The 15,340-nt window shown below is 38.9% G+C and overlaps 1 protein-coding gene across 1 annotated transcript in view; it reads left to right on the forward strand.

The window, feature by feature from the left end:
* SLC24A4 (solute carrier family 24 (sodium/potassium/calcium exchanger), member 4) overlaps positions 1-15,340 on the forward strand; it is a 95,206-nt gene that overhangs the window by 47,073 nt on the left and 32,793 nt on the right. Inside the window, 3 exon segments of the mRNA XM_009319529.1 lie at positions 10,638-10,714; positions 11,881-11,955; positions 14,029-14,113. Of these exon segments, the coding sequence (XP_009317804.1) occupies positions 10,638-10,714; positions 11,881-11,955; positions 14,029-14,113 (237 nt within the window).

Here is a 15,340-nt window from a genome sequence, read left to right on the forward strand (position 1 = left end):
GCTTCCCCCAGTTTATGTACTGAGCATGACATCACATGGTATGGAATGTCCCTTTGGCCAGTTTGGCTGTGCCCCCTCCCAGCTTCTTGTGCACCTCCAGCCTTCTCAGTCGGTAGAGCATGGGAAGCTGAAAAGTCCTTGACTAGTGTAAGCATTACCTAGCAACAACTAAAACATTGGTGTGTTATCAACATTGTTCTCATCCTAAATCCAAAACACAGCACTGTACCAGCTACTAGGAAGGAAATTAACTCTATCCCTGCTGAAACCAGGACAGAGGTCTATCTCCAGCAGGTGTAAGGAGGTAGTAACACCCTATTTTATTCACTGAAGAAGGCTAGGAACTTGGTTACATGGAAAAATATAGTCAGTTTGCAAGCAGAGATGTTCATTAAACAGTATCAGTGATATTTTCTAAGGAAAACTGTTATTTCCTGTCACTCCATCTATATCCATTCATAAATATGATCGTCTTTCATATTAGCTCTGTCACTGGTAGCCAGCTTTTCTTTTTGTCTTTGAAGGGCAGTTTCGATCCCATTGTTACGTGGCATCAGTGGAATAATAATGCATCCCGGTTTTGAAATAGGTGACATCTGCCAAATGAGCTCTTCAGATGTTCAGAGAGGAAGACTTCAACCTTGGGCCAGATTCACTTAACTGATCTGTCTTGCTTGCATATTCAAGCAGCACAGAAAAGAGATTCTTCCAGCTATGAAATTCTGTAGAAAAGGAAATCTGTCAAGGACAACTTCTGTGGTAGTTGTTCCTTGTACAGCTGCTGAAAGAGTCATTTTGGGAACAAAGAGGGAGGTAGTGGTCTACTCTGATTTTCGAGCTGGCATAGTCATAGTACAACAACAGTATATATAAAAGCAGCTCCAATGTATATTCAGTAACAAAATTGGGGAGTTATAACCCACCTTCTGTAAAAATGTCCTTCTTTTGTGCCAAATGGAGTGTGTTGTTTCAAAGAGGGTTAGTAGTCCACAGTGTCTTAAAATTATGTTACACTTTTCCTGATCTTTTCAGTAAAGTGCCACAGCTTGCCTGGTTGATTTTCAAAGCCCTCTGGTATTGAAACCAGACTGTCATTTTCCCTGGCTATACAGCTTACTAATAGATTTGTAGTGAAATCCCCTTGGAGATGTCATTGACATTGCAGACAACGCAACCTCTCTTTGACAGCAGACTTCTGGCCTTACTGTGTAGAGGTGAACAAACTGAGTTTACGAATGGATAGGCTGAACAACTAGCATAAATACTTTCCATCCTTTAGTTCTGGAAGAGATTTTAAAGTCTGACTGGGAGCAAAAAAACCCCAAAACAAGACCTTGTTGAGCTTGAGATGATAATACCAAAACTCATAGGAAGCAAGTGATGTATGATTCTCCAGGCTGTTTGCAGCTGGAAGGCTTGCCTGTGAAAAATGTAAGGAATGATTCTTTTTCTGCTGGGATGAAAAATTGCCTGACCGTTTAATAACTGTCCTTTCTTGTGTGAGTCACAGTATTGATAGTTAATCCAGTCATTATCCCTTTTCCTAAGCTTTTTTTCCTATCAGGTAGTCAGGTAGATCTTTCCAGGGACATCACTTTCTGCCTGTATTTAAAAAGGACACAGCCAAGTTGAGTCCAAACCCCTGCATAACCAGAGGGCTTCCTCCCTCAAATGAAACGAGGCTGTTGACCATAGAAACCATCAACTTTCAGGAAGCAAAAAATGAGAGGAAGGTGAAGGGGAGAGGGGAGGTTGAGTGTATGAAGTGAGAAACCAGAGGGAAATTCCATGTAGAAGTCACCGGTTTCTACTGGTGACTGATGTGTGTGGTTAATTCACAGAACAGTCATGAGGTAGTACAACTTAAACCTGTTCACATTATTCCACAATGATTATTCAGTCCTGAGTGGAGGATGAACCATATTATTCCCCCTAAGCTGGGAAATGACATGTCCGAATAAGCCGCACCAGTGCTGGACGCTGCTCTAGTGTTTGAACTGCTTTGGCAACCTTGGCTCAGAGTAGTGTAAACACAGCTGAGGCAGTATGAGACAGTAAGTAAAAAAGGGGAGAAGATGAAAAATGTTTTCGTATCCCGGTTTAGGAATCTGAGGTGTAAAATAAAAGGGTTGGTGTCCTTGGGTGGGGTTTTGAAGAATACACATGTGCTTTGTGGAAAACCAGTACCATAATCATGGAAGATGTTAGCAGAGTTCAGAAATTCTGTGACTGGTCACTGAGACCAACAGCTTATTTCACATAGGCACTAGAGAGCTGTCAAATGGAGGCAGATTTAGTGCACTGCACTACACTGAATTAAAATCTTTTAATGTAAGTTGTTCTTAGACTGTAATAAAAAGGTCTTGGTGTTGGTAATTTCTCCTCTGTTCAGCACTGATTTAGAAACATTCATGTCCTCATTCTTAGTTAATTTGAGTGGGCTTCACAGTTTCATATCTGTACTGAAATCCTGGATTGTGGTAGAGGTGTTCCAGGCAGGTTCCAGCCATCTTCTATGGAACTGCCTCTTTGCAGTAATAAGGTTGAGATACAGCTGTATGAAGGCATCAGGCAAGAGCTATCCACATGAGAAAATAATGTGAAATAACTAACTGCTGTCAGAAAGAAAAGGAAACTCATCATGAGGTTCTTGATCTCTAGCTCTTTAAAGGCAGTTTCTAGAGAGTATATCAGCTGGAGGCCAGGGAGAAACAAAAATCCATGATCCCAAACCTTGGGGTCCTTTTAGAGTTATCTTGAGGACATTAAAACCATTAACACAAAGCCCAGTACACATGAAATGCTGCGCTGTGATATGCCAGTGCATCCCCATGTTGCAGTACTTGTGCATCCATGTGTCATCACTGACTCCCTAGATTGGGAGATGAGATTTCATCATGCCTTTCAATTTTCTTTTTGTTGGCAGATAATTGTTAGTGTATTTTTATTTGATGGTTTGACATTGCCTTAATGAATACAAATACTTTTCTTTTTTATAAAAGAGAAAAGAAACAAAATGTAAGTCCAGGGTTTAATAAGGTACTAGTGTTACTTTTTATTGTAGCTTAATCCAGTCTTGTATAGATATTTTCGTAATTTTGTACTGATGGAAGGAGAGTTCTGAAGGCTATTTCATTATACACCATCCTTTACAATACATATATTAAATGGATTTAATAGTTTAGAGTTGAGTCAGTTATTTGCTTCATAAGCTGCCACTTACCATTGCACAGATAATCACATTCAGCAGTCCTCTTTTGGTTGAGCAATGCAAATTGAATTAGTATACCACAGAGATAAAATTTGCTCATAATTCTACTGTTTGTGAGGTGAGGGCTATGGAGGAGGATGCTTACTGTGCCTCCTGCCATATGGTACTTTGCCTGCAAATACAAAGCTTGATCTTTGGCATCACATGGCATTACACTGATGCACAAATGTCTCTCAAAGAAGTTGGGTGGTATTTCATATCATTTCACTGCACTTCATTCGGATGGTCTGTTGCTGTCCAGGTGGTGTAATCCATGAAACCAGTTTACAAAAGAGTTATCTCTCAAGTAATTTCCTTGCAGAGTTTTTCAGGTAAATGAGTGCGTTTCTTTGAATTGCCCGTTCCTGATTTTCTTTAACACTGGTGGTAGTATAGTATCCAGCAGAAGCTGAACGGAGTATTTGAGGGAAAATCTATGTCATCCTGCTACAGAAAACTGGAAACAGCTGTCTAATGGGAATGGGAGCTTAAAGCTTGGTAATTCCTGTTTTTTCTGGATGGTATCCAGGATTATCAGTGAATTGTTCTTTTGTTTCTTCTTTGGTCCTCATAACGTTTTTAAGTTACCAGCTTTCATGTATAAAAGCACTTGCTGAGTATACCATTTTCTCCACTGACAATTCAGAGTTAAGGGCATGTTAGCTTGTGGTGTTAGACAGGGTTATTTTAAAATTTGAGATTTATGTGATTTTTTTTTTCATGAATTTAGGCTTTCTGTAATTCTGTAAAAAATATAGCTTTAATGTACTATAGCACATTTATGATTTTCTAATGACTGTTAAAATTTATATCTAATTTGGGAAGTAGTATTAAAAAGGAAGACTTTCATATGACTTTTATATATGAATAAACTAGTTTCACTGTGATCATATGATCTTCGGATTGACTTTGTTTGCAGTGTTAACAGTGGAATACATAACTAAAACAAGTCAATACTTTTCTATGAGCAAAAGCAACCCTGCTCTTCTTTTCTAAAGTACACAATGGCTGTCACAATACTGACAGTGCATAGGTTATGCAAGAGGATCAGATGAGTGTATTATGCAGTTCCCTGAGACTACCTACAGGTCTGTTTGGCTGTACTGAGCTCACCACAGCCATTTCTGAGACTGTCGCCACTTCAGCACCTGAGCTAATATGTGAAATGTGACAGGACTGACCCTCTTGACATCGGTGGTAAAGAGAATATGGGAGGAATTTCTCCCATTGCCATCAGGATGCTTTCAAAATGGCTAACCATCTTTCTGTAAAAATCCTCCCAGTGCACTGATTTTGAAGAACAGTGTGGGCAAAGCCACAAACATTTTGAAATCAAGGGTAATTCTAAGACATACTTATCCCATTCATTGCAACTCAGCTCATATAGGACCCCTGCATTCAGGGAGAGACGTGGTTGAAAGAAGCAATGATCTTTTGACGTTTACTCAAATCTTCTAACAGATTATATTAGTACAGAATTATAAATCAGTGCAAGTTGCAGTACCATGAAGACTGTTGCAAGTTCAACTCGGTGCACAAACTGTTGACATTTTACTGCTGACACCAGGTAACAATGCATGCATTTGCTTGACAGGTATAAAGAAGCTCATTTCTGCACACAGTGAGGAGTTTGTTTGCTATCACTGAGGCACAAATACGTGTGCATGAACGCAACACCAGGCCTTAGGAAGATGAGGCTCTGCAATGTGAAAAGGGAATTGCACATAAGCAGAAATACACTAAGTGCAGAGGTGCCTAAAGCTGCATGCAGTGTTTAAACAAATGACACAAATTTGAAATACTCAAGCTGGCTTGTGAATGTGACTATAGAGGGGGTAAAGGCGGAAGTATGTAATTCTGTCTTCCGTCTGTCCTTCTTCCCTTTACACCTCTGCCCCGGGTGAGTCTGATGACCAACAACGCCTGAATGCCAGGGCAAAGGGGTAGGTATTGCAGTCTGTAGATGTAACACGTCCTGAAGGGACAGAGAAACACGGGCAGAGGAACAAGATGCAGGCATTAGAAGGAGAAGTGGGCTTCTGTGTACATAATTTGCCTAACCCCCTTCCTGCAAAGGCAGAATGGAGCTGATTGCGTGTGTCCTTTCAAACAGCTACAGCTCCCTTCTCCCTGTGAGGAAGAATTTGAGTCGTAACAGGCTTGAATGCTTAGCAGGTATTAAGAGTTGGCATGTTTGTTGCCTCTGTGAGTAAATCAACTGCTGATAAGGTGAAGAAATCACATGTCGAGGCAGGTTATAAAACCACAGATCCACGTGGTTGTTGAGATGTTCTGTCAGGCTTAGGAGATTTTGAAACTTAACTTCATTGGCAGACTGCCTGTCAAGGTATGCATAGGGCATATGGGAACAATGCTCTGATGGTACCCAGAAGTAATCCGGTAATAGCCTAAGTCCAGGCAGGTGTCACTGGCATGCCTGGGTTACCCCAGCTGCTGCATACCAGATCTTCAGTCCAGAGCCATGCAGATAGCTTAAGCTGTGCAGCTGCCTTTATATTCTGTTCTGAGACATGCTACTTGCATACCTTGTGTAGCTCTTTAGCCACAGACAACTCAGCCAGAGCTTTTTATCAAAGGTGAATCATTCTTTCTGTCATGGCATAATCCAGGATTTTTTGTTTCCATCACTCAGCAAAAAAGGTGGTGGTGTCCTCTCCAAGTCGTGGCTGGATAAGCTGCTTTTGTTTCCCCACTTATTTCATGATTGGGGAGAGGGAATGAGCTGCAGAATGAGGACAGTTCCAATATAGATTTGGCTTTCTTGGTGCCCTCCCTTCCCCCCCAATAAATCTGTGCTTGATAAGATGAGCTGCAGGAGCCATGGGTTTGCAACAGTACCAGCAGGATAAATATTTCTGTATTTCTAGCTGATTTTAAGATGATTGGTGTATGTTCCCCTCCTTCTTTTGGCAAAGGTTAGCCCCATTAGATGTACTGCTCTTCATTTCCTCTCCTTCTCCCATCTGTTCTGTCTCTTTTCGGTAGAAGCCGAGGAGTTGTAGCTCCCACTCGGGCTGCCAGATAGCTCTGTCTCCCGTACATGAGAAAATATCTCTGCATGAAGTAGAGTGGTGCCTTGCTGCGCACACACATCAGATTGTACCATGAGGGCAGACTGTGCTCTCTCAAACTCCGTGATAGTGTCATCTCCCCTCTGTCAGCTTATACAGATGATGGAATACCATTGCCCCCCTCAGTTAAGTGATGTTGATTCCCAGGCCTAAGCTGGGAGCCAAGGGAATCCAAACAGCCTTTTCCTGAGCAACCAGGTTATCATAGCAGTAGGTAAGAAAAACAAATCTTTGTTTAAAATATTAAAACCACAATACAATGAGTAAATAAAGAACAGTGCATGTAGATAAGGTATACAGAATTTATAGTTGACAATTACACAAAACCTGTGATTATCAGGATAATAAAGCCATAAAGACAGCAAATGCTTATACTGAAAAACTCCAAGCTTTACCTTGGAACTCACTGGCAGGTGGCCATTTCCTTAGGAAAGAAATCTTACTTACCAAGCTCCAGAGCCTTGCTTCATTTCCCTGACTTTTAAAGATTTTGTAGTGTCTCTGTGTGAGAAAAATTGCATGCCATGAGTTCTGTGTAGAGAGGAGCATTATCTTTGAGAAAAGCTGTCTTCATGTTAATTCATTTAAAATTACTTCTGTAAGGCAAGCAGATATTTATTACAAGTAGTTATTACGAATACTACATCACCAGACTATATATGAAACAAGATGGTTTGCAGTGAAGCTGGTTTGCTTTTGCTTGGTGATCAGATGCCTGGGCTCATTTCTATCTTCTGGCTCTTACCTTTGACATCTTCTGGTCTTCTGATTTCCTGTTTAGTATTAACTTCAAATAAGTAAAGTCACATTAGAAAGATAGTTATTTTTATTCATGCTTCTTGAAACTTCAGTTTATACTGACTTAACCATTTTTAATGTTATACTGTGAAATATTTTACAGTCAACTAAATGAGATTACCAGGTAGGTAATAGCTTCCTAGATGACACATCCGTTTTGCCATGTTATGGGACAGGCACATATTCCCTCTGCTATACAGTGGCAGTAAGGGGGATGGTGCTCCTGGCACAGCACCTGTGATGGGAAGCTGCAAACCTTTGCATCAGATTATGTGAAAAGATGTACCCCATGTGCAGGGTCATGTTATCATGACTCAGGCCAGGGCTCTGGTCTCTGCTGTCCTAGTGCATTGCTGGAATACGTGTATTCTCACAGCCATGGCTTGAATAGAGGAGACAGAGGACAGATGGGGATGCAATAAGAAAAACAGTATACATGTCCTGAATACATCCATGTGGGCATGGTATTTTAGCCAGTCATGCAAGAACAACCATATTGTATAAGATGCCAGCATACATAAGATGCAGCTCTGGGTCTTTTCTCCCAAAGGAGAAGTCTCCTTAATGCTTTTTTGGTTATTAATCATTTTAGTTCATATTAATTGTTAATGGGCAGAAGTTATTTAAAACCACATGCTTTTGGTGCTGATTAATTTTTTGCCGTACTTTATTTCATGTGGTAGGGAATAACTCCTCTAAGAAATTTTGCTTTTGGCAGCTAGTGTAGCTGACAAGAAGTTCTTAAATTTGATGGTATTCCAGTATTATTCCAGAAGGGTATTCCTCCCTGATTGCTACATGGGGGGAATGATATTACTGTATTTTACTATATTACATATTTCTATATTACTATATATAGCAGTATTTTACTACAGGGAACCTGCTTGGCTGTTATATGCATATAAGGTGCTGTTGGCATCTTAAAAGGTTTATTTGTAGATAAAAGCATTGCAGATTGCTGCATCTTGACCAATAGTTTGTGGATTATCCTGCACTGTCTTCCAGTAAAAGAGTAAGAATGTCAACTCTAAATACACAGTGTCTCAAAACTGCAATGCAACCAGTTTTCTCGCACTTTAGGTGTATTTCCACTATCCTTGTCCTTGTTTGAGGGTAACAGTGATGAAAACCAAACAGAAAGGAACATGTTTTATTCACATATTTTGATCTTAGAAGTGTTTGAATTTGTTTGGCTCAATAGGCAAATGTCTTTTATTTACGCTGTGGTTTGCATTTGTATAGCAATGCTATTTTCTCAGACTTTTTTGTAAGGTCACAAGTCTCTCTACAGTGCAAATAGCCGCCCTTGAAGACTCTGGAGTTCTGTAGCAACGCAGATCCACTTTCTTGAAGCTAGTCCTACTAAACACTGGTGTGCTGATGGTCTTTAGGCACTGGAGTACTCTGCTTACCCTTGAATGGTATTCCATAATTCAATGAGTGATTAGGTATTATTGTGCTATTGTGCTGATGCATTTGTATATTTATATCCACTATTGCTTTCATTTTTCCTGGTAATTACAGAAGAAGGACCAGGAATAGAACATTTACCTAGGAGTAGGAAATCACATTCAGGAGTACCTAAGCAAAATTTAGTATAGATTTATATAGTTTTTGTTGTCTGAGATTTAAAAGAAAAGATGCACCTATATCTTGGGAAAACTCTATTCAACATATCAAGTGCTGATATCAGTTCCAGTCAGAACACAACAGTAAGAACAGGTCTTATTGAAAAGCCTAATGAAAATCAGTAAAGGAATTGCAGTCAGTCATTGTTGATGAACTTCTATTTTATGCTAAATATTTTATAGACCATTAGTAGTTTTAAACAAAACTATAGTGGCTTTCAAATATTAGGTTGGAGGATTTAGAGAGATTTTGTAAAATGATAACTTTGACTTTTGAAAGGAAGCTATGATTCATATATATAAGGTTTTAAACGCTGCCTGCTGCCAGTGTATTAATTCAAAAATAATACATTTATGGTAGTGGTCATTAAGGAAAAAACAGAGCTATGGGATCTTCAACTTTGCATGGAGACACTATTCAAGTCTTTGTCAAGCTAGACATATGCAACATATGTAGGTGTGTGTAGCACAGATGAGAAGAGGCATTTTTGTATTTATATACAAGTCAAAGACTAAGGAGATGAGAAGTCATTCAGGTCTTTGAAACTAGATTATCGTCTCACTGTAGCTAAGATTTTCAAGTGTGTTTGGTGATTACAGGTAACTCGAATTTAAGATACTCTAAAAAGTAATCTTCAAAGAGCTACCATGCAACATTTCCTGAAAATAAGGCTGGTTTAGAGTGTTTGAAGTTTAGTAGCTAAAAACATCAGCCGTACCTCAAATACTTGGTTTCTGTGTTCATGGTTATTATTGTTTGCAGAATTATATTGAGAAATTGAGAAAATATGCCATTGAAATTGAAAATGGAACAGCATAAATATCATATATTGTGCTCTTAAGCATTTCTTTGAACTGGCAGACTTGAATATGGGGAAGATGATCATTCCCTCTGTTTCCTTCCCTGAATTTCAGTATATTATGGTAAGTTCATAAGAACCTTCTGGAGCTTATCTTGTTGTCAACCTACATCTACAACTCCTTGCAAAAAAAACTATCTCTTTCTGAATAATAATTTAATTACTTCAGTGCATTTGGATTCCAGTGGCTGAAATAATTTTCACCCTTAAACTTCCCAGACGCTGTCTGAGGCAGTGTAGATCTCTATCCCTGCCTGTCTTGTCAACCTGGATGTTCTTTATCTCATATATTGCTTCAGGCCTTTGATTTAGTTGCTGTCTTTGTCTCCATCATCTGGAATCTTTTTTTCTCTCTGTTGCCTTTGTGTGGAACGTAGATCATTTAACTGAGTTCCACACAATTTCACTGTCACCCAGAAATAATCCCAAAACTCATGTCTTTGCACATTCCTATTGTCCACCTTCTGTTTCATTCTTTCCTTCACCAAATTTAAATGGTAGACTTTCTGGAGAAAGTACTTGGAATCACTTTAATCTTTGTGAGACGATTTGCAAGACTGTGGAGCCCTGTAAAGGTTTATAGTTAAGAACCTGATGGAAGGTTACAACCATTGCGTAATTTTTCAGGCAAGGCACACTTAAAGCCAGGAATATTATTTCAGGATGAGTTTTTGTGCCTGTGCCTATCACTTTGGAAATATATTTAGAGGAGACACAGAGGAGGCAATAGTAAAAATAAGGCATTAAGAATGTGAAAGTCTTCGTACAGTGGAGGTTAGTTTAAGTCACTGGAATGATGATAATTAATAACACCTAAGTATCAGCTCTCTGTTTTTTCTACAGAGCAGAAAAGAGATTCTGAGGTGACAAGCTATAATGTAATAAATTGGAAGATGCACTCATGTTTGGTCATGTATTTCTACAGATGCATCCTTATTTTTCAGTCTTCCGTTTATAGATGCTGCAAAATTAAAAAAAAAAAAAAAAAAAAAGTGTATTTCTCTTTCAGCCATTAATGAATTTCCTGAAGATGTATTTACAATTAAAGAACGGCAGCAAGGAGGAGTTCTGCTTCATATCATTGCTGTAAGTTTTCTTCTACTGCGCTTCATTTTTGTTTTATTTGTCTTGTAAGATGATTAACATCTTAGTGGCCTTACTAAATAGAGCTTTGTATATATCAACAAATGTCTAATATTTTGATTTCAGTATTTCTAATATGTCTATCTGGGTACAAACGCTCAAAAGGTAACGTCTTAGGGACATGGTCTAGTGGTGGACTTGGTAGTGTTAGGTTAATGATTCGACTCGGTGATCTTAAGGGTCTTCCAACATAAATGATTCTATGATTTATTTAAGAAAATGTTGCAAGTCTGAATTTGCAGTGCCTATGCATTCATCCTCTTGGAGATAAAATCCTGGCCTCATGGATCACAGTCTAGTATTTGTTTGTATTTCATCTTGCATAAGCAGGGTTTGGGATTCCTTTGTTGATGACATTGAGCATGATGTGGAAGATTCGTGATTCTCTTTCTTTCCTATTGTGCCTCTATGCAAAAGATGCAATTGTAATAAAAAAAAAACCAACCCTGAAGAAATATAGAAAATGTCATGTGGAGTTTTATGGTTTATTGTAGAAAAAACAAAACAAGTAAGGCCTGCGGGCTCCAGTTTTCCATTCCTAGCACAGGGAAAGTAAAGTAAAAAGGAGTTGTGTTTGATGGACAACAGCAGGATTAGGCCCACTGCATGAGCACAGCACAAGATAGTGGGAGAATCACATGTATGCAGGGAACCAGGATCATTCCTGAGAGGTTTGGTGCAGTGAGCCATGGGTCTGCTTACTTCCAGGTGTGATTATTTCTTGAGTATTGTTAATCAACTTGGTGTTACTTTCTATTTAATTACTTGGTCCGATAATTAATTGAAAATATAGATGATGACTATGTAACTTTGTAAGTCTTACCCGTTACTTTCCTTTATATGAAGTCTGTTGTGGCACTATATTCTGTCAAACTGGGGTACCTTTCTTATTCTAGGGTCTGGCAAACATTCTTGTTCTAAACTTAATCTTACATTCAATAATCTGTTTTTATGCCATAAATGGATCAGCAGAGGGATTTTTGTTTGGAATGGAATAAACAATGAAGCTATATATTTCTGCTAGTCTGAATAAATGTAGCATTGCCTTCTTTCCTCTTTTCATGTACAGGAAAAATCTGAAATATTTCCTGAATTTATTTTCTTTACAGGCTCTTTATATGTTCTATGCATTGGCTATAGTATGTGATGACTTCTTTGTTCCATCCTTAGAGAAAATTTGTGAGGTATGTTAAAGAACTTTATTCCTCTTTTGGAAATTTATTTAGAGAATATTACAGAATCAAACATTTTGTGCCATCATTGTTTGGAGTTCATTCCTGTCAACTTTTTTGCCTCAGTCCTTTTCAAATGATTTGAGCTTTGCATCAAAAAATGAACCTGTGATCTGGGCACATTGGTCCCCCTGGCCACACTCAAGGAGAAAAAATGAAAGATTTAATGAGATCAGAAATGCAAAACGCACTCTTAAATACCTGAAGCATGTAGCTAGGATGGATATGACATATGGATGAGTTGGGTTTATTATTGTACTCCTAGTTTTAAAATTCACTTGTGAAAAGAAAGCATACATAGACAAATTAATGTGTTGGCTGTGCAAATTTTATTGCACATCTACCACTGTATCAGCAAGGAGAAAGCAAGTGTATGTGGTCCTAGCATAAAGTGGAGAAAAGTGAGAAAAGGGAGAATGCCTGAGAAAAGTATGTACCTTGGTTTGATATGGAATGAGAATACATATTTTATATGCAAAAAATCAGTAAATACATGTAATTCCTTTACATAATTGTTGAGAAGATTTTGCAAAATTACATGTAGGATTCTAATTAAGTGAGTTGATTGGGACAGGGTAGAATTTATACTTGGCATGTAAATGTTGTGTTAGGTAAGGCTTTGGTGAACTGCTACAAAATGAATACAAAATACAAAACCAGATTTTAATTCCTTTTTGAGGGCAAAATGAAAATCTCATCTCCTTTGCTTTGTAACAAAAATGTGTCTGACCATTTTCTGAAAAACTCCTGTAGCTTGTTAAAAGTCTATTTTCCTGTGGATATATGTACTAAATTCCTATTAGTGTTACTCAGAGTTATGTACTTATGCTTATCAATAGAAGAACAAATAGAAGATTCAGGAGGCGGCCAATAATAGTAAAATACTCAATAGGGATCTTTTCTTTCCCTTTTCAGATGTTCTGTCTTCAGCACGCACCTTACACACCATATTTAAGTTGTACCAGTGGGGTTGTACCAATTAAGTTGTCACTGATCCTTCATAAAATCTTTGCCTCTTGTCTCATGTTCTGCTAACATTGAAACAGCTAAGAAGAGTTCAGATAGCACACTTAGGTTTGAGCTCCTGTAACAGTATGACTGGTAATAGATCAAATGGTACAGTAAGGGCTGTGTTTATGTTTTGTCAAGTTCTATAGGATGCCATTTTCATCAGCTCAAAATGTTACATAATGCCTGAAAAATACAGGATTTCTGTACTGGTCCTTTTGTCACTAATCACTTTTCTGTCCTTGGAAGAAAAATAAGGTACTAAAGATGAGTGTAGAGACTCTCAAAAAGGAAAAAGCTCCTCCATAAAACCTTCTTTATAGTTCAAGGGAAAGAACTTCAAACAGTATTAAACTGATGCAGCCCACTTGTGGAGCTACACGTTTCTGCTGGTCTGAGAGCTCTAAGTTATCTATATCCTATTAGAGCTTAAGAGACACTGTCATAAAAATAGATGTCTCTGTACACAGGCCTCTCTGTGTCTAATTGGACTAATTTTGTCTGTGTCAGAGGACTCACTTTTGATTAACACAGCTGTAAAGTGAAGCCAGAATCAGGCCTGCTGTTTGGAAGATTTATTCACAGAGGTTATATTTTTCTCTTACGGATTTTTATTTTCAAATTTTAGAAGCCCCAAGAGTTGCCCTTAATTATTGAATGATTGTGTTTAGAGTTCCAAAAGTAAAATAATGAAAACAACTTGAGATGTTTAAAATCTTTTTGAATCTGCAGAGATGGTTTTCTCTAATCAGCTACATGTAAGCCACAATTGGCTATTCAGTTATATATAAAGTAGGTAATTTTATCTGACGCTTCACTGAGTTAGTGTATAAACATTTTACTTGCCCAAAGTATATTTGCTTTCTCAAAAGGCAGTGTCTAATTTTGTATTGTAGTAACTGTTCATCCTTTAACAGCACTGTGGCCAGAAAATAAAGAGCTTCTATCTTTGCAGCTGTAGAACTGTGCAATGTAAATACCGTAGCAGTGCTGAAATTACCAATGCTTTTCTTCCAGAAACTACATTTGAGTGAAGATGTTGCTGGAGCCACATTCATGGCAGCAGGGAGCTCCACTCCAGAACTGTTTGCATCTGTTATAGGTATGGAGCCCACACACTAGCTTTTATGAGATCTGCTGTTAAAAAATCAGCAGCAGATCAAGCAGAGGTACCCAAAAGTGCTACCATTCTTCTGTCAATTTATAATCAGGAATTGCAGCTGTCAGCTGGTCTGTGGTTCATGGTATAATTAACTACTCAAAATATCTCATGAAGCTGTGAATCTCCTCTCAAAACACAGAGAGGAATGGCTGATTCTGAACATAGGAAGTAAAAGAAGAAATTTATTGCAGTCCCCTGAGGGAGAATTTGAGATATTTGATGCCTCTTTGGCTTTTTTCTTCACAAATAAAGGGAATTAATTTTAGCAAGGAAGTAGGAGAACGGGGAACATGGGAAAAGAACAAAATGTATAGATAACTCTGATTTCTTAAAGGCAGAAGGACATAGTGTACATTACTTACAGAATTATTTCAGGTAATCTCTGAAATATTAAAGATTATTGGTATAGAGAGGAGGTCTAAATGGCAAAAGCAGTACCTATTAAGAGAAGGAAGGACACAGGATTACACTGATAGAGAAGGGGGAAAGCAGCAAATTTCATAGAATCATAGAACAGTTTGGGTTGGAAGGGACCTTTAAAGGTCGTCTAGTCCAAACCCCCGGCCATGGGCAGGGACATCTTCAACTAGATCAGGTTGCTCAAAGTCCCGTCCAACCTGGCCTTGAATGCTTCCAGGGATCGGGCATCCACCACCTCTCCGGGCAACCTGTTCCAGTGTTTCACCACCCTCATCATAAAAAATTTCTTCCTTATATCTAGTCTAAATCTACCCTCTTTTAGTTTAAAACCATTATCCCTTGTCTTATCGCAACAGGCCCTGCTAAAAAGTTTGCCACCATCTTTCTTATAAGCCCCCTTTAAGTATTGAAGGGCCTCAATAAGGTCTCCCTGGAGCCTTCTCTTCTCCAGGCTGAATAACCCCAACTCTCTCAGCCTTTCTTCATAGAAGAGGTGTTCCATCCCCCTGGTCATTTTTGTGACCCTCCTCTGGACCCCAGTACTCCGGGGGGGTCTCACCAGAGCAGAGTAGAGGGGCAGAATCCCCTCCCTCGACCTGCTGGCCACGCTTCTTTTGATGCAGCCCAGGATACAATTGGCCTTCTGGGCTGTGCGTGCACGTTGCTGGCTCATGTCCAGCTTTTCATCCCCCAGTACCCCCAAGTCCTTCTGGGCAGGGCTGCTCTCAACCACATCATCCCCCAGCC

The sequence above is a fragment of the Pygoscelis adeliae genome, unplaced genomic scaffold (genome assembly GCF_000699105.1).
Source record: "Pygoscelis adeliae isolate BGI_AS28 unplaced genomic scaffold, ASM69910v1 Scaffold71, whole genome shotgun sequence".
Lineage (NCBI taxonomy): Eukaryota > Metazoa > Chordata > Aves > Sphenisciformes > Spheniscidae > Pygoscelis > Pygoscelis adeliae.